General features: G+C 37.3%; 1 protein-coding gene across 2 annotated transcripts in view; it reads right to left on the reverse strand.

Moving 5' to 3' along the window:
- Adam23 (ADAM metallopeptidase domain 23) overlaps positions 1-23,795 on the reverse strand; it is a gene marked incomplete at its 5' end in the record, with an annotated part of 155,643 nt that overhangs the window by 12,793 nt on the left and 119,055 nt on the right. For both annotated transcript variants that reach the window (XM_013520785.1, XM_013520784.1), the window contains 6 exon segments: positions 9,632-9,743; positions 12,522-12,690; positions 14,654-14,773; positions 18,922-19,027; positions 20,318-20,381; positions 21,032-21,082. In XM_013520785.1, coding sequence (XP_013376239.1) covers positions 9,632-9,743; positions 12,522-12,690; positions 14,654-14,773; positions 18,922-19,027; positions 20,318-20,381; positions 21,032-21,082 — 622 coding nt within the window.

Genomic DNA, 23,795 nt, shown 5'->3' on the forward strand with positions numbered 1-23,795 from the left:
GGAATCTTTGGTAATCCTTGTTCTGATGAAACTTTATTCCATTTACATATATTCCTTCCCACATTTCAATAGAGGATCACGTTTTGAATTGTGGAAAATATTTCCATTACCATGTACACACTCTGAACTTTGGACAATTTGTACTTAGTACCTCAGAAAAGACCCACTGGGGCTAGGCTCACTACATGAAAAATAATTTCTGATTTACAGTTATAAACTGAGAAGTAGAGATCAGAAAAAAAAATTAAATCTGTCCATGGACTCTTTAGTGATCAAATGAACATGGCACTGTCAGTTAAAGCAAGAAGTGTTAAGACAATCTATAGTGTAGTTGTTGAATTTTATTTTTTAGAAAACTATACTTAGCAATCATGAAAAAAGTGTGGAATTGGAAGGAAAAAAGAAATAAACTAGTAGGTAAAAAGTCCATAAAACAAGAATGGTAATAATAAATTTTTTATGAAAAATATTTACACACTTATACAAACTTACCTGTGACAAACAGAAATAGCAAGAAACCAACAACACCGGAAAAGAATGGATGGAAATGAACGCTGACAAGGAGGACTACGTCATACAACATTTTTTGTTTTGCCCATCTCTATGGCTCCACGGAAGGACCATTAAGATTCATCCCTTCCATTAGCATATTTCAGGACACCAAAGTTATGGTCGATAAGCGATATATAACCACACCGGGGTGGTCTTTAGAAAATGCCTTTCTTTTTCTGAGGAAGTTCACATAAACATTTGGATAGAACTGTCTCACGGGAAAAAATGTTTACTGCTTTAAATAATCTAGCCAAGAGCCCTAAGGTAAAATTTTACTGACCAAGTTCTTGTTATATCTAAATATTTTATCTCTATCTGGTACTTTATTCCTAACCAGTAAAGAGAAACAAAATCTCTTTTCCAGTATTTCTATTTCTCCTGGGCTACTAGGTTCATAGTCCATTCTGATGGGATATAAGATAAAAGATCCAAGGCTGGTCAAAGTCCTTCCGTCTAGAGGAGGAAAAACTCATGCCATGTTCAGCACAAAGGATGACCTGTCACCTGCTCCCCTCATAATGCTATCTTGCTGCCTGGATCTGCCAACTCCAAGAATGCAGGAAGAGAGCCTACGTGTTGCAATCAATGGCACCAAGCGTGACCATGTCTATTACTATTATCATGCCATGATTTGGGCTGATCAAGTAAAGGGTATCCGGTGATCCTTAAGACACTACTACTTCAATTCTGGCCTACTATGAATGTTATCACATCACTAGCAGAGTAAATACAGGAGGAGAATGTGTAAAGAGGTAATTCTGCCATTTGTAAATGCTCTCTCTACAACTAGACTGGAAGAAATTCTGATAAACTTTTAGCCTACAGTTGAGCAATCTCACTCAGTAGTATCCCATAGAGAATGGACAGCTACTCTGAGGATGTGGGTCAAGTACAGAGCCACCTAAAGAAAGGCAGCAGGCTTAAGGGGCAAGTGGCACTCATCACCCTTATTTTTACACTGGACACTTTTAAGACAAAACACCAGATGAACTGCAGCCATTCACTTAAGATTGTCCAGGTCCAGATTAAATATTTTGATTCTTTCTGCTCCTGGCTCCCAAATATTTAAACTTCAACCTGAATTAATAGCCTATTTTACATGAAAAAACACATGTAATATCCTAAATATTTTCTTTTTAAAAATTGAGCTAAAGCCTCTTACATTATTCTAAAGAAATGGAGAACATATGAAATGGCTATAATTTTTATTATCTTTTAATAGCTGTTGATAATTCCTAATTGTATACATGGACTTATTTGACTGGTGCAGAATAAATTCGTTATAACAATTCAAAGAAAACATTCATATAAAAACATATTTGTGGGCAACCCACTCAGGCCTCCCTTCTGTCTCTGTCTCTCGGACAGAAGCTTTCTTTCCCTCAATAAATATATTCTGCTCTTAAAAAAAAAAAGCATATTTGCCAATAAATAGTTTGAAATTTTTTAAAGGTTTATAATTGTAAAATGACTTTTACCAGTGGAGGAGCACTGGAAGTTTTGGACTACTGCCTTACTTGCGAATAGGACACAAGCACAGTGTTGTTTTATGCCCCACATTGTTCCAGACAGGAGAAGGTTCTACATTGCACAGAAAACCACAGGACACAAACACATCCAAACCACACCACAAATTGTACCAGCACAGGAAACACGGTCAACAGGACGAAACACGGAAGGGTCGGGTACCAAGCATCGCCTTGCACACCAGACACCAAACAAAAACACTCTGAAACGCAGAAGGATGCTTACTCTATTCCCCACCCTGTGCCTCCAAAAATCACCCCCAGGGCCAGAATGGTGCCGGCCACAGCCCCTATGAGCCTGCTTGTGGCCATGCTCACTGTGCGGAGGGAAAATGGAGATTTTTTTTTAACAGAGGAAAACAACACACTGATTTCACTGACATACAGAACATTCTTTTTAGGAAATATTTTAAAAGTAAGTTAAATATGGAAATGTTTTCCAAGGTTTGAAATTAAGATTGGCAGATACTTTAAAGATATTTGAGAATAAATTTGAATTTACCTTCAAACTTCACATACTTTAAAATACAAACTCTTATAAATACATTTAAACACAAAAATGATCCAGTTTGAGTCGCAGTTCCTACCAGGTGTGAGATAAAAACTAAAATGTAATTTAAATTGCATAATAGCAAATCTAATGACAAAAGTGATGAATCACAGATACATCTTTCACAAAGTTCTTAAACTATAAAGTTTACCTAATATGTTTTCAAAATTCAGAATACCTCATTCAGTTTTGTGAAAATCCTTAAAAATTTAAAACTGTAGCTTTAAAATGAAGTGTATCTTGTGTGGGATGTTATTGCAAAGAAGAACTCAACTACTCTGCCCAGTTCTGGATTTCTGTCGTGGAATGTGGACACTTAGTTTCTTGCTACAGCCATGCATAGACGGAACATTAGGGTCACTGGAAAACTACACCACATGCACAGACCACCAAGACGTCGATGTCTGCCGAGCAGGAGACCACAGCTTCCAAATACCGTGCCAGAAAAAAGGCTGACATGAGTAGCGGGCCCTGATGTTTTCTCTACATGGGTGACACAGAGTTTGGTATTAAAGGAGGAAGGCAGATTATTTAGGGTTGTGTTTGTGATTGCACGGACGTGTGGATGCATAGTCACTTATCTCCTATGCAAATCAACAGTTCTACCTTCAATCACCTCACCTCATCCATGAAAACAGAGATTAGCTTCACACAAATCGTGTGCCAAGAAACACTAAAACAAAACAAACAACCAGAACGGAAACTCAAAGTCACAGTTTTTTAAGGTTTTTTATTGAGCTCATTAACCTCTCTTTCCTGCAGGACTGGGGACTGAACCCAGGACCTTGAGCATGCTAGGCAAGAGCCCAACTACTGAGACATACACTCAGATCGCCTGACCTTCTTAACAAACCTTCCCCTTAGGAAGAGAGAGAACTTGGGTCTCTAACCCTGTTGAGCAATGCACAATAACTGCACTTTGTCAAAGATAATACGAGTGACAGGCTCGTGTTACTAACTAGGCACAACTGGAGTTGTCCTAAAAGCAAACAAAAAGAGACAGTAGACACAACAAAAAAAACAAAACAAGTCTACTGAATGTGTTCACTCGCATAAAAAGGAGGGGTAATTTTTTCCAAATGTGACAATACATTACAGTTCAAACCAATCCAAACTACAGTGCAGATTTTCAAATTATAGAGGCCAATACTGGGATGGAAAGGTACACCAAATATAAACTTCCATTGCTTAGGACCTTAAAAACCATTCTTTTCAGAACACTAAATGAACTAAAGCACATTATTTTACAACTTTTTCAGCTTAAGACGTACCCATTAGCGGCAGAGCAGAAGCAGATGAAAGAGTCCTATCAGCTCTTCAATTTTTACATAAACTATATCTGCCAAATTGTAGGAAAAACATAAAGTGGACCCTAAATGAAGGTCTGTTAATTTTTTAAGTTATAACTACGAAAGATGAAAAATATTTTTAAAAAGGCTTTTGCATGTGCTATGATATAATTTCTCATGTGGAAACAAGACCATTGGGCAGCCCACCCCACAGTGGGCTCAGTCCAGGAATAAGAAATTTCTCCAGATACTTAAACAGATACAGTCTGCAACCTCCACTGGGAGAGAGTAACTACCTTCAAATTCTTAACTGCTAAGTATTCCTAACACAGAGGAGGATAAAAGAAAGCTGAAAAAAATAGCTTTTTCAGAAATGCCCCACCACCTCCTCTCCCTACCTCTTGCTACTTTTAGTTCTGGTTCAATAAAAACTATAGAAGATCCATTGGATTGGATTCTGTGTCAGGATATGGAACAGAATTACCTCTTTAGTGCTGGCTCAGCATGTTTTTAATTTGGCTGAAGTAATCGAGCGGCCTTCGGATGGGCAGGTTTTTAGAGTAGGCATACTTGAGAATGGAGATTGTAGCTGCTTTTCACAGCTACATGGAATTTATCCTGGACCTGTGGGGGCCTATGATGTAGGTTTACTTCAGTATGTAGTTATTATGTAATTGTATTTTTTTTGTTCACTTACTCATTTATTCGTTATCTACTAACTTCATTTTATCCCCTCCCAGGTATTATGCTGAACACGTGACGATATACCTTATTTTTCTTCTCATCCTACCAAACCTGAAGACAGAGCTCTTACTGTTTCCGGTTAGCAGCATAATTCCCATGTCAGGAATTTAACTTTCTCTCTGACACTGTCACCTTTCATTGTAATGTGTCTTGTGGACCCTGTTCATCACCTGGCAGTATGTTTTTATATTTATTTCAGTTATGGGTTTATAATCTTTACCCTTGCTCCCTTTTCCCTGAGTTGTACTAAAAGGTGGAATTGTTGATCTGCATGTAATCTCAAAATATAAACTATAGATTTTCCCTTTTCTAAGATTCTCTCTATATAGACTTCCTCCATGGAAGAGTCATGTTTCAGATATTCAGAGATTATGCTCTTTTGAGACCAACTGGCTGTTTTCTTTGAGTTTCTGAAACAGCACACTATTTCACTCATGTAATTTCAATGCCAAATGTGGCTAAAATCCTGTGTCCCTTAATGTTTCAGAGGCAAGAGGCAACAAAGCTATCACTGGTCTTCATAGACCAAAGCTCTTTCTGCAAGAATTTATCGCACTAAAACTTAGGATGAGAAATAATGTTAAATAAACTTATTATACTTAATAGTATAATACTATTATTACAATCAGATATTTTATCTTGCTCCACATTTCAATATATTAGACATATCTTTGATCTCCTTACTGTTTTCCATGAAATTAAAAGAGTAAAGTCCTTTTTTAATACACTAGGACAAATGTCTGAATGGATTCTTATTTCATTAAGAATATTATGTCAGGGGGCTGGGGATTTAGCTCAGCGGCAAAAGCGCCTGCCTGGCAAGCGCAAGGTCGTGAGTTCGGTTCCCGGTACCGGAGAAAAACAAAAACAAAAACAAACAAAAAAAAAGAATATTATGTCAGGGGCTGGTGGTAGAGCTCAGTGTTACAACACTTGCCTAGCATGCATGAGGTTCTGGGTTATATTCACAAAAAAAAAGAACGTTATTTCAAAGTACGCTTTCAATGAAAATAATTTTTCTGTACTCAAACTCACAGTTACTAAAATATTTTAAAACGTGGTAATTCCTTAAGTTATTGGTGAGATCTTGACTAATGAGAAAAATGATCAGGTTATTTACAAACACAATCACATATGATAACCATGGTACCTCATATCTAATAATGTGAACCATAAAATCAAAGATTTGTACACACACAAAGTCATCAAAAGGACACATGCTAAAGGTAAATGTAAACACTAAATCATACTCATTAAGTAATTATTAAAATGTAGAAAACATTGCGTTCAAAATCCTAAATTCTAATAATATAACATTTTTTCTTTAATTCCATATTCAGTGTCAATGACAAGTAATTGACCAGTGAATAAGCTTAATCATTGCCTGGTTTCACTCTTTCTTTTTTTTTTGGTGCCAGGAATTGAACTCAGGACCTTGCACTCACCAAGCAAGGCACTGTGCCACTGAGCTATATCCCTGGCCCTTGCATTCACTGTGTCTACTCTCCACTGTACACAAAGAGCTAGCAGAATAGCTTAATTCAGCTTTCAATGAAGCTGTAGGAATAACAGAAAAGAGAAAACACTGGGCTCAAGCTCAGGTGATTAAATTTTATTTTTGGCTCTCACTAATTAGATGTTAAGCCTGATAATTAAGTTAGTTTTCTCATTTATAAAACAATGGGGCTGGACTGAACTGCCTCAAGGGCTCTTTTTATCTCTGATCTGATGACAACGGTCTTGTTAGAAGGACCTGGCCAAGGCTTCCTAAGAGCATTGACTCTGCCCACACGTATATCACTGCAAATGTTTTTATGATCCAGTTTCTTCTCCTCCTCATGTGATGATGCCATGATAGGCTCAAATGAGAGATGTTCCACTGTACTCCACTAGAATCACTGTGCAAAAATTCTTTTGAACAGAGTTAAAATGTATTCTATCCTTCTAGCAAATAACTTCTTTCAGTGATTCCAGTGAAACAAGTTGGGAGAAGAGGGACAAAAGAACGTTTACATATGGGATAAATGACAATGCAGAAAAATGAAGGAAGTAATATGCAACAGAAAATCTTCTTGAAAATCCTTACTCAGGAGCCTGGTGGGGTAGCTCAGTGGTAGAGCACCTGGCTAGCAAGGTATGGGGCCCTGAGTTCAATTTCCATCACTACAAAAAAGGAAGATAATTCTTATTTATCACATTTGTGCTTCAAGATCCTATTTCTTGTCTTTCGCTAATTTGTTTGAAAAGTTGGAGTGCTATCCCAGCAGGCTGTACTCTGGGTCTACCATGAACAAGCTTAGTACGTGCAATGACTACCCGGAGGTTTTGCATCTCTACCCCAATGAAGAAATTGAATTTCTTATTCTTCCAGGAACTTATAATTAAAAAGAAATATCAGAAATGTATCAGTTCCTTTTAGACACTCCCAAATCACAATATAATGATTTGATAGAAAGGAGTCACAGAATTCAGCTTTATTTTTGCTAATTTGATCTTGATCCAAAAGGCTGCTTTGTGCAAATTAATGCCCAGATTCGTGATTTTTTAAAATAAGAAACATTTTTTTTATGTTTCTTCAGTTTTTCTGCATATCAAGAAAGCGCATGAAGTACAAGTATTTGTGATACCCTCTCACTGCATCTGTACAGAACATGTTCACCTGTGGGTATGACTAGCCAGATCTTACGAGTGCCTCTTATATGTGGCGAGCACTGGAGCAGGCCCAGACCCTGTGCTGCATAAAGCAAGTGCCACCAAACCAATCAGATCTTGAGAAACAAGATACAGTGTGCAGTTACTGAGAAAACCTTGGAACCTCAATCACTGCAGAACCTATAGTCAAAACAGGACTGTTGCATGGATATTGTGAGCTCATTACCTGAACAGCGAACAGATATGAATAAACTTAAAATCAGCACTAACATGTGGCACTGCATTTCTTTTCTATATTCTCAAAAGGAAGTAATAAAATATTTAGTGACTGTGCACTATGTGCCAGAGATACACTGTCTTAAATTCCAGACCATCAATAAAGGGATAAAAATAAAAACAAAGTGCATTCTCTTTACAACTTCTTTTAACCAGAATGTTAAAAATAAAATTCTAAAATCAACACAACTTTGAATGTTTGATTTCTATTCTTTCCCATTTCACGAGTATATTGATTTTTCTACAAAGTTGAAAAGCGAAAAATAATCATTACTGACTAAACTATTATTTAGTTATACTAAACCTGCTTGGTTTTTTTGGAAATCTACATGACTGATCTTCACTTATATTAATGAATGACTTCTTTTCAATTTAATCAACATTATTGAAATTTAGAAGAATTTTAATAATATTGATACCAGTGGATGCCTTTATTCTAATGATTCATTGTCTTCTCTAAGAATAAATAAAAAAGAAAAACTTGCAACAGGAAAAAAATACACCAAAATGCTTATATTCATTACCTATGAGTTATGAAATTAAGGATGATTATTACTGCTTTTTAAATCTTTTCTGCATTTTCTATAATGAGTAATTTTACTGCTCTAGAAACTTTCCTACAACAAATATGTATGACTTGAATAATCAAAAAAGGTTTTTCCCTTAAAGACAATTTAGAATGCCACCATATTAAATAGGAGAAAACAAAACAGAAGGTAGTACCCTCTCTTCCAGCACACACTGTTTGCTTTACATCCCCAAAGCTAACTTTTCTTGGGACAAGTGTGATAATGATAATGCCTCTTATACAGAATTTTAATATTTTGGACATATTAAGCAAATTCATGAAATGTGTTTAGTCACACCAACCGTCACAGAACAATTCGCATGCATCCGAACTAGCCCAAATCTCTTCAGGCACTCCAGCTACCAAACTTTCTCTGTTTATGGAGTCATATTTTCCTATACAGACTATACTAAAGTGCAGTTAATTTAAATGAGCTTTTACCCAAAACAAAGCTGATCAACGTGATATTATTCCTGTGTGTGCTTTTCTACTTGAAGGGGAAAAGTATGGCAGTTATTTAGAAACTACTGAGAGGAGTATTGTGAAAAAGAAGCTGATGTGCAATGTCATGACTCTATTTAGAAGTTAATCCTGGCTGGACATGGTGGCACATGTCTGTAATACCAAAACTCTATGAGGCCAAGGCAGGAAAACTGCAAGATTTCAGCCCAGCAGTGACTTAGCAGCAAGACCTTGTCTCAAAAAGTATAAAGAAAAGAGGGCTGGGGACATAGCTCAGTGTGAAGGTCCAGGGTTCAATCCCCAGAACCATACACGCAAAATTTGGTTCTAGTATTTCTTGGTTTCTCACGTAGAGTAGGGTAAGATGCTGTAGGGTAAGCCTATTCCTACATATAATGGAAGAGTGCATGAGTCTAAGATCAGGCTCTTGGATCCTGATCCCAGAGTGACCTCTAGTTACCTGGGTAACTTAGTATGTTACCTGATCTTAGGGCCTGGGCATCTCAATCACACAATCAGAGGGCAGTACCAGGTGGCCACTGAGACTCCTAATTCTAAAACTCTACTTTCTCTCTTCATAGCTATTAAAACAAAAATATGGACCATTCATGTTTTCTCTTAAGAATTCAAGTCCTTCCCAATCAAAAAGGAGTGTTTCAAGGAGGCACGGAAGGCTACAACTTCCTTGGGAGGGATACAAATATTGAGGAATAAAAAGAGACTTCATCTACTAGAAAACTAGCATAGCTTAGACAAAAATATTTGTGATTATGGGAAAATGAAGATGTTTAAAGGAGAGAAACGAAACTGGATTCAAGGGTATCTGTATATTTACTTCTTAACCTAGGTTAAGTGGTAATTCAAACACAGTTTTAAAAACACAATAGACACAGAATCCTTACTTCTGAGTTACACATTTTAATGGCAAAAATAGATATCCATATGTGCCTCCTTTCCAATCTAGTGTGACTGGATGCAGCATGCGATGAATTGAAACTGAAATCACACAAACCCTTAGGTCCTTCATCCTTAGGTGGGTGAAGATTCCTAACTGGATCCCGGATGCTGCAATCTGTCCCTGCCCACGTGAAGTCACAGATGCAGGTGGCTTCGTTACTGCACACCTGTGAAGAAAGCAGAACAGAGACCGGGCATTTCCACCGTGCTGTGCAGGACAGTGGCGATAAATGTAAAGGGTAAATGTGGGACAGAGAAGCTTTACAAATCGTTTGGAATTTCCTTCAAGTTTCCATATTTTCAGCAATAGACAAGGGATTAATGATACACAGATCAAACAACTGTATCTTTTTTCTGTTAATTGTAGGAAAAGTAAAGGTTAAAAAGAAGAAAACATTTTTTAAGAAAACTTTTAAAATGTGTGTTATTTATAATACTGTTTATGTATACAAATGTTTAACAAAGTAGTTTTTTAGAAACAGTTGTTTCTAGAAACGTATGCAAAAACATCTATACAATGTCAAGAGACACTGCTGTCAATAAAAGGCCATGAGCTATAAGACACCAGCTCATTGCATGAAGCCACCATGCCCCAACAAGTTCATTTGTTGGCACTTTCGCTACCCAACAAGGCCTCTTCCCATTACCCCGGCCAGGCCATGGATTAGCTCTTCATCAGTCAGCCAGGCTGAAGACCTTGGAGTGACCTTGGTCTCCTCTCTTTGGGGACGGTGGAACTAGAATGGACTTGTAATTTAGATAAAATAACTAACCATTCGCCAGCTAAAGAGAAGGGTGTTTAAACCCTTCTCCCTGTGAATTACTTTCAGAAATAGGTATCAGAGATGATTATCAAATTTAGAAGTTGACTATGAAATGTTTCAATACCACAATTACCACTAATATGGCTGAATCCAATCTTCTTAAAGCAAGATAAACATGGAGGACCGGCAGGAAAATAGTTAGGACCTTTCCGTGAATTAAGTTGTATATTGTCACAGCAGTAACTGAAATTCCTGAAAAGCCTGTCCAGTGATTTGAACACTTAATCTGTGCCAAGTACCTATGCTAAGTATTTTACATAAAGCATCTTTCTTAATCCTCACCCCAGCATGCTGGGGGCTGAGAGAGGGTAAGTGATTTTATATGAAGTCACTGTAATAGCAAGAAAAGAAAACACTCAAACCTATGATTCCCTCCAAATCCATGCTCTTAAATCACAGTACTGTACTGTTTATGAGCCTCTGCTTCAACCAAACCCAAAACTCTAGATCATGTCTGGACCCAAAGTTCCTGGGCCTTTCCTCTGTCTACTCCATACCACCTAGACTTCTTTTTCACACTACTTTTACCTTCATTCCAGGATGCCTCTTTTATATTATTCCTCTCAGTTTTTCTCATGTCTCTCTTTTTTTCATTTCTGATGTCTGTATCAATTTTCTAATACCTTCTTTTTTCTAGTCCAATTTATTTTTTCAATTTTTAAATTAGTTTTATTGGCACACTTTAGATACATCATAACATCCATCATAGTGAATTATTACCTGTACAAATCTCAAGTCTTTTTTTTCCTTCTCTCCCTCCCCTCCCTTCAACCCTCTTCACCTCCTTATTTACAAAAACTTTGTTTCCACTTTTTCTTTCTATTAAATAACTATTAAAACTTGTTTTTGATATAATGCTTATATTTTCCAGTAAGAAAGCCTTGCCAAAACACTTTGTTCACAGAATTAAAGATACAGGCAGATATGGATAGAGACAGCATTTTCTCTTCGGCTGACAATGGCCCAAGCATGACCATAAACATGTGGAATCATCCATGTTCCAACATCTGGTCTAGTGTGACCTTGCACACACAATCAGCATGTGCTTACTCAGTAGCCGAACGAGAGTTACTGAGGTAGTTTGTTTTGCATTATGCAAAACAGCCACATGGAGTCTTTACTTCCTTTAGGAACCATATCCATTTTATTCCATGTTTTAAATGTTGGGATGATTAATTTTATCTGCAAACTTGGCTTGGCCATGGAATGCCCAATTGCACATTGTATCTGGACATATCTGTCAACTGTGATCACGGTTCTGGATATAGCTGGCATTTGAATCAATGGCATCCATTGATTCAATGGATCTTCTCAGTACAGGTGAGCATCACTCAATCCACTGAGAGGCTGAAGAGAGAATAAGGAAGAGGAAGAGAAATTCAGCCCCATTTTTCCCTGCTTCTCTACTTGGCTGGAACATCTCATCTCATATTCACAAGCCTTACAACTGGGATTTATACCACTGGCTCTACTAATTCTCAGGCCTTTGGATTTAGACTGAATTTTAGATTGGCTTTCCTGGCTCTCCATTTTTTTTAAAGTGCAGTGCTGAAGATTTAACCCAGGGCCTTGACATACTTGCCAAATGCTCTCCCTCTGTGCCAGGTTCCCAGCCCTTTTATATTTTACTTCTAGGCAGGATCTTGACAAATCACTCAAGAAGAAAGTGAATTTATAATCCTCCTGCCTCACTTTCCAAACATAACTGGGATTACAGGGGTACATGTCTGGTTTGGTTGTCCATTTTTACAGACAGCCAGTTGTGGGTCTTCTCAACCCTCATAATCATCTGAACCAATTTCTTATAATGTATTCCCTTTATAGATATAAAGATCGATAGACAGATAGACAGACAGACAGATAAATGGATCTACTGACTTTGTTTTTCTGCAGAGTCCTACTATAGATATTAAGTTACATCTGGAAAATGTGGAGAATACAAATAGCTGGTGATATGAGAAACAACAAAAATTAATGCCTGGTTTATTCTTAGCAGATAAAAATACTAAGAAAATAATCATAATTAGTGCATAGATACTGGCAACAGTCACTATAGGAAAATAGCTGAAGTGAACTTTCAGGCAGAGAGGAGTTTGAGCTGGAAGACTGGTGCTTACTTACCCCATGGCCTGAACAGACTTTACCCTTGGAATCAAGTGGGCAGCTGCTCATATTTAGGGCTTGAATCTGTAGGCACTTCCGATCTAAACACATCATGGACGGGCCACATGGCGTGCCATCTTCCACATAGCCCACATCTGTGTCATCATCTAAAACTACATGAGCACCACTAAAAGGAGAAAGATACCCACACAACCATTAGCACTGTAATTATAAATACAACATCAGCATGAGTGAGCTTGCTCTTTATGAAACTGAAGATCCCATGAGTGGACAGAGGTTTCTCCTGGCATCTTTCTACGCTTTGCTTCCTCTTTTCCTTAATCAAGAAAAACTGTCATCTGCACACATTTGTTCTCACTCTTCACTGTTTTCCAACACCCAATATCAAGACTGGGGAGGAGTGCTTGAATAAGAACAAAAGCAGCAAATCTGCCATTCGCCCTCCAAGGCTTCCAGATGTGGCATTGTAGAAAAAAAAGCAGATGTTGAGCAAAAACAGCAAATGACAGTATTTTGAAAATTATTATTTTTGCTTCAGAGAATTTGATTATTCATAATTGAGAAAATAAACAAACTAGCTCTGCTCTACTGATATTTCTAAAATTTCAAATGAACAACTTGAATTTGAATGATAATCAGTGCTATAATTACTAACAGTATCTTCCTAAATATTTTACAGATATGCTAGTGTAGAATATAACAATATAACTTAACTAGGCTGCTGAAGATAAGTGAGAATGTACACATACAAAGAAAACTGTGTGAAGCAAAGAAACTAATTTTGAAGACTGTAACTTTATTCCAAGGATGAGAACTGCCTGCAATCATTTAAAAAGAGAGGAAAACAGCAATCATTTGTCTAAGACATTATCCAATTTGAAAGTCAATCAGTTATTAAAATTACTTTTGCACAATTCCAAATCTTTCATTTACTCATATAAGATGAAGGTTTGGCATTCTGGGGACACTAAAAATAAAAGTGCAGATGCTGAAGGCAATTCTGAAGGGAATCCCAGAAGTGTCTGGACCACAGGAGTATCTTTGAGTAAGAGAGTAGGATCTTAGAATTACAAAGGGAATGACACTTCCTTGGACTATGACTCCCAAGCTTAAAAAGATAATAAAACTCATAACTGTATGTCTTTTACTCACAGAATAACTGAATATGGAATGTGTGTTGATAACTGTTTATTGTAATAAATATCTTGTATATATAATCGAGGATGTGTTAAACTGTATTGTAAACCAGACACATGCTACGTAAAGTATAGCTTAAAACCCTTTTTTCATCATAAAAATAAAACATATATATTATGTACAAATTGTGACATATTTCAATGCTCAAAAATTTTAATCATGGGTTAAAATGAATGCAGACTGGACATTTCTATCAAAAAAATCTGAAGCCAGAAATGTTCCAAAATCTGAAAATATCTGAGCACTAATATAATACCACAAGTGGAAAATTCCACATTTGACTGTGTACCACATGTTCTCTTATGTGGAAATTAAAGAAAATGGACCTGATTATGAGGGACTGGAAGAGTTCAGGGGATGGAAGAAAGGTAGCTGTATGTAAGACATGCACGTTCTGTGCTTGTATGCAAACATCACAGTGAACTCCATGAACATGCACAATTTATACTCTATGTTGATAAAAATAAATTTAAAATATTAATTAAAAACTATTTTTGTAAAAATAAACTAAAAATATAAATTAAATCTACCTTTAGCTATATGCATAAAGTATATATGTGCACGTATATATAAAATATAAATGAATTTCCAAGATATCTCATTATATATAAGCAAACATCCCAAAATCCAGAACACTTCTGGTCCCAAAAATCTGTGATAAAGGACACTCAACCTCTAATAGTTCTATTCTTAAGATTATGATTTGAAAGAATGCCTCACTATAAATAACGTGCATAATTTTGAGCAAATGTAATTTACAAATCAGTACACTACTTTTTTTAAAATATACTTTTCTAAGTGACTCTCAATATGAAAGGGAAGTCAACTTTCCTCCTGTAATTGATAGAAAAATTTTGATTTTTTTCAAGATTGGATTTTTGCAATTTGTAATTCTCATGTTTCATGAGGTTTTCCAATATTCAGTGTGTTACCTGCAGTCAATAACTCGGCCTTGATGGTAGAAGGACGTTGGAATGATCTCGCCGTGAAGTTGACCAATGCGGGGCACTCGAGTGAGATTGGTACAAAGTAAAAACCCACAGAACACATCACTAAATATGTTAAAAAAAAGAAAAGAAAAAATAGATCAAGACAGAAGGAATCAAAGTGAAAATAATCAAAACTATTCAGTTCACATATATATGAATATAAACATATTCATAAAGTTTAAACATGTTTTTTCCTTTGAAATAAAAATATTTGTTCAGATACTTTGGCTTGGTTATGACCCCTTCTGCCTGTCAGGAAGACCACAGTTCCATTTAGGGCAGTGAAGCACACAGCCCTGAAGATGGACTATGACCGAGCTCAGCTAGTCGTGGAGCTTCCACTTCCTACACAAGCTTCCTGTGCCTCCCTCCTCCCCAGTCTCGAGATAAAAGCAGGCAGAGCTACAGTGATATGAGATCAATTCTGCTGGTGAACTGCTTACTGGTTTTATTACTGGATAAAAGTTTAAAGCCTAACAAGAGAAAAACCTTTTGTACCTACCACTACTTTCTTCCTGTGAATATGCAGTTTTTGCATCTACTTTACGATCATGACTTCACAAGCATCAGGACAAAATTAGCAATCCAAGGGTTATAGAATAGAGAGCAGAAATTGTCTGCGTCCATGAGGACGTCATTATATGACTCACCCACCATGAGGATGCCTACTTCCGCTCTACTGGTTCAGTAAACAATGACTCTTTAAAAATGGGTACAGAATGGAAATATTACTTCACTAAAAAGGGAATCAGTGTCTGATAAATGTATCAAAATGTGCTAAATTCCATTTAGAACCTGGGAATGCAAATTACAATGATAATATTCACACTCCCATAAAAGATAGAAGTAAATGACCTGGTAAGATCAAGTATTAGTGAGAAGGTGGTACAACAAATTTTAATATCTGTATGACTGATGGCTGGATTTTCACCTCATTTTTCAAAAACAATTTAACACTGAAAATATTCACTCCCTATGACTTAGCATTTTCTGCTGGGTACAGACCTAAGGGAAATGTGCACTAAGTTACATATAGAAAAATGCTGGCAGCAATATAGTTCCTAATGAGCAACACAGAGAAATAAACCAAATGTCCATCAACATAGAATAGAGCACTAAGCTGCAGTGTGTTCACATATGTGTGAACAAAAGGAAAATAAAGGACAATAAAAGTAAGAGCATATTGTGAAAAACTCTGAAAATGCTGAACAGTGGGAAAACTCTTAAAAGACTGAACTTCAGAAGCAAAATATAAAATAATGCAGAAGCATTGGGGATGAAAACTTAGGAAATAAAACTATAGAAAAGCAAGAAAGTCATTTTCACACAAGTCAGGGTGAAGGGACCTCCAAGAGAGCGGGGGAGTTGACATGGGGAAGGAGACATTATTTGTGGGATGCTGTCACATTCTAGCTCTTGACCCAGGTAGGAATTGCATGGGAATTCACATGATAAATATTTGAATGAAAGTATACTCGTGTGTTATTCATTTTTCAGTTTATATATTATATTTCACAATTTTTAAGGTTACAAAAGCACACACTAATTTTCCTTAACTCACTAGGGATTGAATATTCTATTATCAGATATTCAGAAGATCTCATTCACCATCATCTGGCCCAATGCCTCCCAAATTTATTAAAGTTACAGAGATACAGAGGAATGACCAAATTTTTCTAAGACATGAAGCTAATGAACAAAGCTAATCCAATTCAAAGTGGCCCAACCCACCGATTTAGACTACTTCAGCCTTTCCTACTTCCTAGTACCTCAGTAACTGAGCATCAACACCTTGGAACATCTACGCTTCACTTGTAAGACATCAGATGGGAAGTTCTGTCCTCTTCTACTTTTAATTTTAAAGAAATTATACTTAAAGATTTTTGCCTTCTAAGGCCTCTTCCACCATCAAAGGCCTTCTAAGGCCTCTTCCACCATCAAACGCAATTGCAAGGTTTCTTAAAGTATAGCACAGAGACAATTAACTAGAAAAACAAACCTCCCTTAAATCCTTGCTGTGTTGAAATAGGGAGAAAGAGCCTCGTTGCTATGGGAAGAAAACAAAGGACCTCTGACTGATAATTAAATGGTTCCATAGTCCCAACGCACTACATTAACCAGAATAAACTACCTAACCACAACTCTAACTTTCCTCAACCAACCAAAGAAAAATGAAACCAATATTCTCTGAAAAAATCTCATTTTCCTGTATAAGTATATTTTTCAATATGCACCAACAAGGTGCTTTTTAGCAGGGAAAAGTTTCTACTATAGATATCAGGTGACTAATATCAAAAGGGTCCCCATTTGTGAAATGAGTAACAATGTATGGCATGGTTAACATACTTTTGTTACTTGACTCCATTAAATGACTCCTGAATAAGTGATTGGATCATGGGGCACTGTACACATCAGTAGATGAGTTCATTGATGTTAGAGTTGAAGGTGTTATTAGGAAGTAGGGTACATTAGAGTTGGGTCACTAGGGGCATGGTTTTAGTCAGCATATCTCTCAATGGCACCCTTCCCCTGTTATGCTTCCTGGCTGCCATCGTTTGAGCAACTTTTCTCCACCAGGTCCTTCTACCATGTCATTTCTGCCTTGGAGCCAGACAGACATGGACTAAACCCTCTGAGACTGTGAGCCAAATAAAATCCTCCTCCTTTAAGTTATGGATGTCAGATATTTTGTCCTAGCAATGAAGAAGTGGCTAATACAATATAGTATTATCTTACTTTGAGGAAGCTCCAAAATATCCACTGTCTACATAATTTACTTTTTCAACTCTGTATTCTAGCAAAAGTAGAGAATTAAAACCTAATAGTCATTCATAATACTTATTCAAAAAATATTTCTTGAAAAGAAGAATCAATGGGGTCCCAAAGCAATGGGAAGCTGGAGAGAAAAAGCTACAAAGAATAGCTTTCACCCCAGACAGCTCACTTGAGATGTAAGTAAGAATTACCTCCTCAGCATTCTATAGCCATGATGAGGAGGAGGCCAAGGAGAGAAAACAAAGAGACCGAGAAAAAGCAGCTGCTTTTGCTGCACCACTAAGAGAAACAGATCCCAGGTCTGATTCCCGGGGCCCCAAGAAGAACTCGACAACTGCATTCATCTGCTACCACGGTTAAAAGCCAGGCCACCTCAAGAGGAACTGTCCTGGGAGGCCCCATGGGCCATGCCCTGGATGCAAAGGAGACCACTGGAGATCGGTCTGCCCTCTGAGGTGGAGGCCCCAGAGCTCAGACCCATGCCACCAGTTAGTCCAACAGGAATGAGAGGGCTTGTGGCATGCTCTGCCTTCTCCCTCTGGCCAGACAGTCATCTCCATTGAGGAGTCCTGGGTAATCATGACTATGGAGGAACAAGAAAACAGCCTGTTGCTAGACACAGGTGCAAGTCTCTCAGTCCTTCTTTTCAATCCTGGCCTTCCTTCCAGCCATCATACCTCAGTGAAAGGAGTCACTGGTGAGGAGGTAATATGCTATTTTTGACAACCCTTAGGCTGTAACTACTTATTAGATCCTTCTTGCATATCTCTGTCTTCCTGAGAAACCACTTTGAAGATACCACCATGTATTACAGCAGCCATTGATATTTTCCTACTAATCTATCCATAACTGTGTAAAGTTTGTAATGTTCCTATCCTATTTCATAAATGGATGTATGTTTATTATTATGTGTTTCCTACAACAACCATTGAGAATAGTTAATGATTTTTCAATAGGTCACTCATGTATAGCTCTATTTATTTTCTTTAGAAGCCACTTTGAAGATACCAAAGTATAGTACAACAACTCTTGATAATCTCCTACCTCTTTTGTCTCTAACTCACTATTATTTGTCTATTTGTTTTCCTGAGAAACTATTTTGTAGATAACAATATATAAAACAATAACCATTGATAATTTCCTACCATTTTGTCTGTAATTTGCTAAGTCCCCCCTATTATTATGTTATCCTTCTTTTACTCTTTAAAATAAAAAAAAAAAGAAGAAGAAAAGAAGAATCAAGTGACATATAGCATATGATAAATTTTCTGACTTCTCCAGAAAGGATGACAGGTTAGTCTGCTGTCATTTGGCTCTACCTATGCCAAAATATTCTTAAAATACACTTTTTAAATTTTTTAATACTGGGCATTTATTAAACAGAAGCAGCATTTATTTGGCCTCAGCCTGCATTTGCATCTGGGCTTCCCACTCACTGTTTGCTGCACTGGATCCATCGGTCTCCATCCTTCCCGCAGTTGCCCTTCTCAGTGCCTTCTGTGTTCAGTTTTTCATAGCAGAACTTGTCAGACCCTGCAGCCTCTTTAGCAGACAGGCAAGAGAAGAAAACTAACTTTAGATCTTTTTGTTATCCGTAACCAGTAAGATGCTACAATATGTTTCAATAACTTCTCTAGGGAAAAAAAATTCCTGACATGTAGCATTTGCCAATTTCTATGGTGTAAATACCACTAATTTGAAGGTATTAATTTGAAGGGCTAATTTGAAGGGCTAATTTGAAGCTATTAATATGGCATACACTGGCTTATCAAATCCTGGAAAATTTAACAAATAGTTCTTGTGAATTAACTCAAAAAACTCCAGCATATTACGTTTAATGTGCGAAACAAATGTCTTGCCAGTTCTTGTGAGTGGGTTTGAGGATGGGCAGTTTTTGTAAGGCTCATCAGTAAGAACCGGTGAAGTGACACACAGAACACTTATAAACATTATTAATCCTGTTTTATATTAATAGTAGAAGATTAATTATAAAGTCTTAGCCCACTGAGATTTTATATCGGTAATTGGGTTTTGATATTTAAATCTTTTAAAAGACCATGTATCTCAGTGATCTTTCTTCTATCAAAACCGAAGCATGGAATGATCTTTCTTCTATCAAAACAGTTAATGACATTTGCCAAACACTGAAATGGCTTATGCCAGAGGCTCTTTGCTTTTGTGTGCTTTCTTCTTTCCCTTTGAGGGCACCTAGCTTCAGCAGCAAGGCAGACCCATGTCTCAAGCTTCCTGTCTGGTCCTTGTGAACTAAAGCCATTGGTGAGGCATGGTAAATGTCAGAAAGACAGGATGTGTGTTAACATTTAGGAAATGCTCCGAGATTTATGATCGTGTACATATCTACTCCTTAGCAAGAACTTGCAGAACTGAGATACCGAATGGCAGAATTTTTTTTAAAAAGCCTAGTATTTTCCTAGGTTAAAAGAACAGAAAACTAATGGGTAAGAGGGTAAAGAGGGTAAATATTAAAGACAAGGCACAAAGCAAATCTTGCAAGGAGCTGTACGATGAATATCACTGAGCAACACTCTTCAGTTCCAATGACAAATCCTCACCTTGAGAGGTTGTTTTCTATAGTTTTTGTGTTATTATTATTTGGCAGGGGAGGCTGGGGATCAAACCATGCCTCTCCTGCACTACACTACTGAGCTGTATAGATTGTGTGACTAGGAGTCACAGTTCTCTTTATTCTCACTCTTTTCTAGATTTCTTTAAATCACTATAAGCTGTGCAATTTTGTCAGGCAGGCTGAAAGAGAAGTACAAGGTACAGGAAGCAGAACATGTGATCATCAAGAAGGAAGGCGCAACCTACTTGTGCCCCAGATGTACTGACACTGGTTGTCCCTGGTCTTGCACTCGCCATTGTAGCAGCGGCCCTGGGGACAAGAGCACACATGGAGTGAGGCACACGTGACTGACACTAAAATTCTGACTCCATACAAGGCCTCCTTCTGGTTGAATGAGGTACAGTTTTTCAGCCCATGCACTCATATTTTTCATAGTGACCAGGAAAAATTATGAATTTAACAGACACAAAAGATACCACACAGTTAAACTTCAAAACTTAGAACACGTCTCAGAGTGTGGTTCTCTAATATCCAAGTAATGACCTGCAAATTTAAATTTTCATGGAAAGCAAAATATGACACATTTCTTTGAATGATACTAAAATGATTCTTAGCTTCTCATATATGTGAATGTTGAGGTTATTTAAAAAACATATTATAGTAGATTGTCCTATTGTCCCATAACAGACAGGCTGAACTTATTTAAAGATGGTCACAACTCAGTAAATTAGGTTCTGAATTGTGCAACTATTGTACCTTTTTTCTTTTCCTGCACCCTGGACAATTTGCCACCAGAGTTAAATATCTTTAATAACTGGTATGACATAAAACAACTCTGAGTTAGAATCACAATGCAATAATTTACTTGAGTAATTTCCCTCCAAAGTTACATTTATCAAAAAGGGAAAAAAGTTCCAACTAATTTTTTTAATTAATTAAAGATGTAAAGCCTAGAATACCTGATTTTGATTGCAGGCATACCCATCTTGTTTATGAAGGTTTGGTGGGCACTGAAAAATATTATGTTTTCAGTTAATGTACAGTGTGTCCAGGACCTCCAAATAATGTGCTCAAAATATAAAAACGAGCGAAAGTGTGAGCATGGTAAAATAGACAATTAGAAGCATTTAAACAACACACATAAACACCTTAAGTAAGTTTTCCAAGTGAATTCTATCACTGATAGAAATTAAATAAATAAATAAATAAGAAAATTAGGACCATGCAGAGTATGCTTATATTTTTTATTTGCCATGAGATGAATTAGAATAACAAATTATATTCACTTGCCTACAGAGATCAAAGTAGAAGAGATTAAAATGGACAGTGAAGGAAATGAATTAGCTTGTTATGTGGGAGTGGACCTATTCAGCAATCACTTTACAAGACCTTGCTAAGCTCCATGAAAATGTCAAATCTGCATTTAACGTCATGACATTCACCCACGGGCTGCTTTTCTGAAACAGAAGAAACACTCAGCCTTTCAACTCAATGTAATTGCCATAATAGCCCTGACGTTTTTGCTCCTTCAAAGTAGACTTGCTACTAGAACAGTCTGTGGTGTGATTATTTCTTTTTACAGGTCCACTTACCAAATCATTTCTTATATATTTTATTAGTGCACATTAGTTATTCAGATCAATGGGTTTAATTTTGTCAAATGCGTACATGCATATAACATACTTGGATCATTTTTACGTGCCCCTGTCACCCTTTTGTCCTTTCCTCTTCCTCCCCTTTCATTAAATTAATTTTAAAAATATACTTCATTTTTTCCCAAAAGTTACTCTGAATAAGTGAAATTAAACTTTCTGCACATGTAAGAGAACTGACACAAAGTCAGCGCAAAGGCTCCTGCTATAGTGTTCAAAACGCAAGAGGAGAAAATGTACACAGGTGTGGCAAGTCAATGAGAAACAGAAATAAATATGTACCTGGACTCTCTATCATTCTTCACCTCCTCAGTAGATGGCCTTCATCCTTGCATACTTCCATTTTTCAGGCCAAAGCCCACACTGTCAGCCCCTATTCTTTCACACTACCCATCCAATCTGTCAACAAATCCTTGTAGCTTCTAAACATCCCAAATCTGACCACCCTTCTCCATCTCCACTGTTAACCCCCTGTCCAGGCTGCTGCCATTTCTACCTGGATTCCAGGAGCTTCTGCTAGCCCGCTCGTCTCATCTTGGTCCAGAGTATCACTGGAGTAATCCTCTAAGAAACATCAATAGCAGTTCATGATGCTTCTCCACTCAGAACCTTCCAATGACTTCCCAACTTGCTCACTGGCCTCTAATTGTCCTTCCCGGGCATCTGCCCCTCTCCACCCAGCCCTGTCATCTCTCTGATCTCATTTTCTGCCCCTCTCACATGACTGATGTCACTCTTCATGACTGCCAGGCCTGCAGCCAGCCCACAGACTTGGCCTTTGCTGTTCCTTCATTCTCACCCAAGATTTTTGCTTGCTTCGCTCCATCCTCTCTTTGGCAGCTTTGTGGAAATCTCATCACCTCAAAGAGGCCTTCTCTAATTATGCTCTTTAAAACCACAGATCCCTCCTTTCCTTGCATTCTCTGTTCCCTACTTTATTTCTTCTTCTTAGCAAGTGACAATTTATACATTTCACTTATTTGTTTACTGTTGTTTCGACCTTCATGTGAGCTCCATACAGGCAGGACTGTGTTTTGTTCCCTGCTGCCTTCCTGGCACCCAAAACAATACCAGGCATGTGGCAGCCACTCACTTACCATTGGCTGGCTAAGAGAATAAGTGTACCACCCATAACTGCAATTAACTTATTCGATCCTGCATATATCAGGCAGTTCATAAAGTTCATCACAGAAAGGCAATGGAACTAGTTTACCATTCCTAAGGAGCAGTATCCTACGAGAGACCACTGCAAGACAAAATGTTTTGGAGTTCTGTGTCATTCTAAAGAATCACTGACTCTCATACAAGCTCCATTCACCATAGCTTTTCACGGAACCTTTTTGTGGCTATTCCAAGGATGCACTCATTGGCACTGAAACGTAAAATACTGGGCCAACTGCACAACTGCAGAGATCCTTGCAGCGTTTTTCATCTGTACACATTCGCTCAGAACACAGTCATTATCTCATTAATCAGCTATCATTCATTATCCACTTACTCTAAAACTAATGCAACCACAGTGAACAGGAACGCAAACCAAATGTTGCCACTAGAAAGACACTTCAGAGTCTAAAATTAATGTGTCACATTCACTTTCATAATGTTTCAAGAAGGAAAAAGCTTGTAGAATTCTTCACCGATCAAAAAAAGCTTTTGTGTGATAAGATTCCTAGTCAATTTGTTTTTGGTTTAGGCTAAAAAAAAGTTATTTATTTATCACCAAAACATTTATTAACTTTGGGTGCTTTGTACAGTCTCCAGACTTTTAAAACAGAAGAACCATAAATTTAAGTATTTTGTTCTGCCTTTAAAGAGAGCTCTAGATTCTGTCTGTATGTGTCATTCCATCCCTACTTTTGAGTCAGGCTTCAATAGAGCAGGAGCACTTAATTATACTATATTACCCACTTGAATGACTTATTTCCCAGCACTAACAAAAACCATTTCCCACATTTTCAAATATATTTGTCATATCACCCTATATTTTTTGCCAAAGGTTTCACTCGGTTGCACAAGTACTGTTTATTCTGCCATACAACATGAATTTAAGTGGCTCAGGGACATCAGTGAA

This window comes from Chinchilla lanigera, unplaced genomic scaffold (genome assembly GCF_000276665.1).
Source record: "Chinchilla lanigera isolate Chin_1 unplaced genomic scaffold, ChiLan1.0 scaffold00056, whole genome shotgun sequence".
In the NCBI taxonomy this organism is placed as follows: Eukaryota; Metazoa; Chordata; class Mammalia; order Rodentia; family Chinchillidae; genus Chinchilla; species Chinchilla lanigera.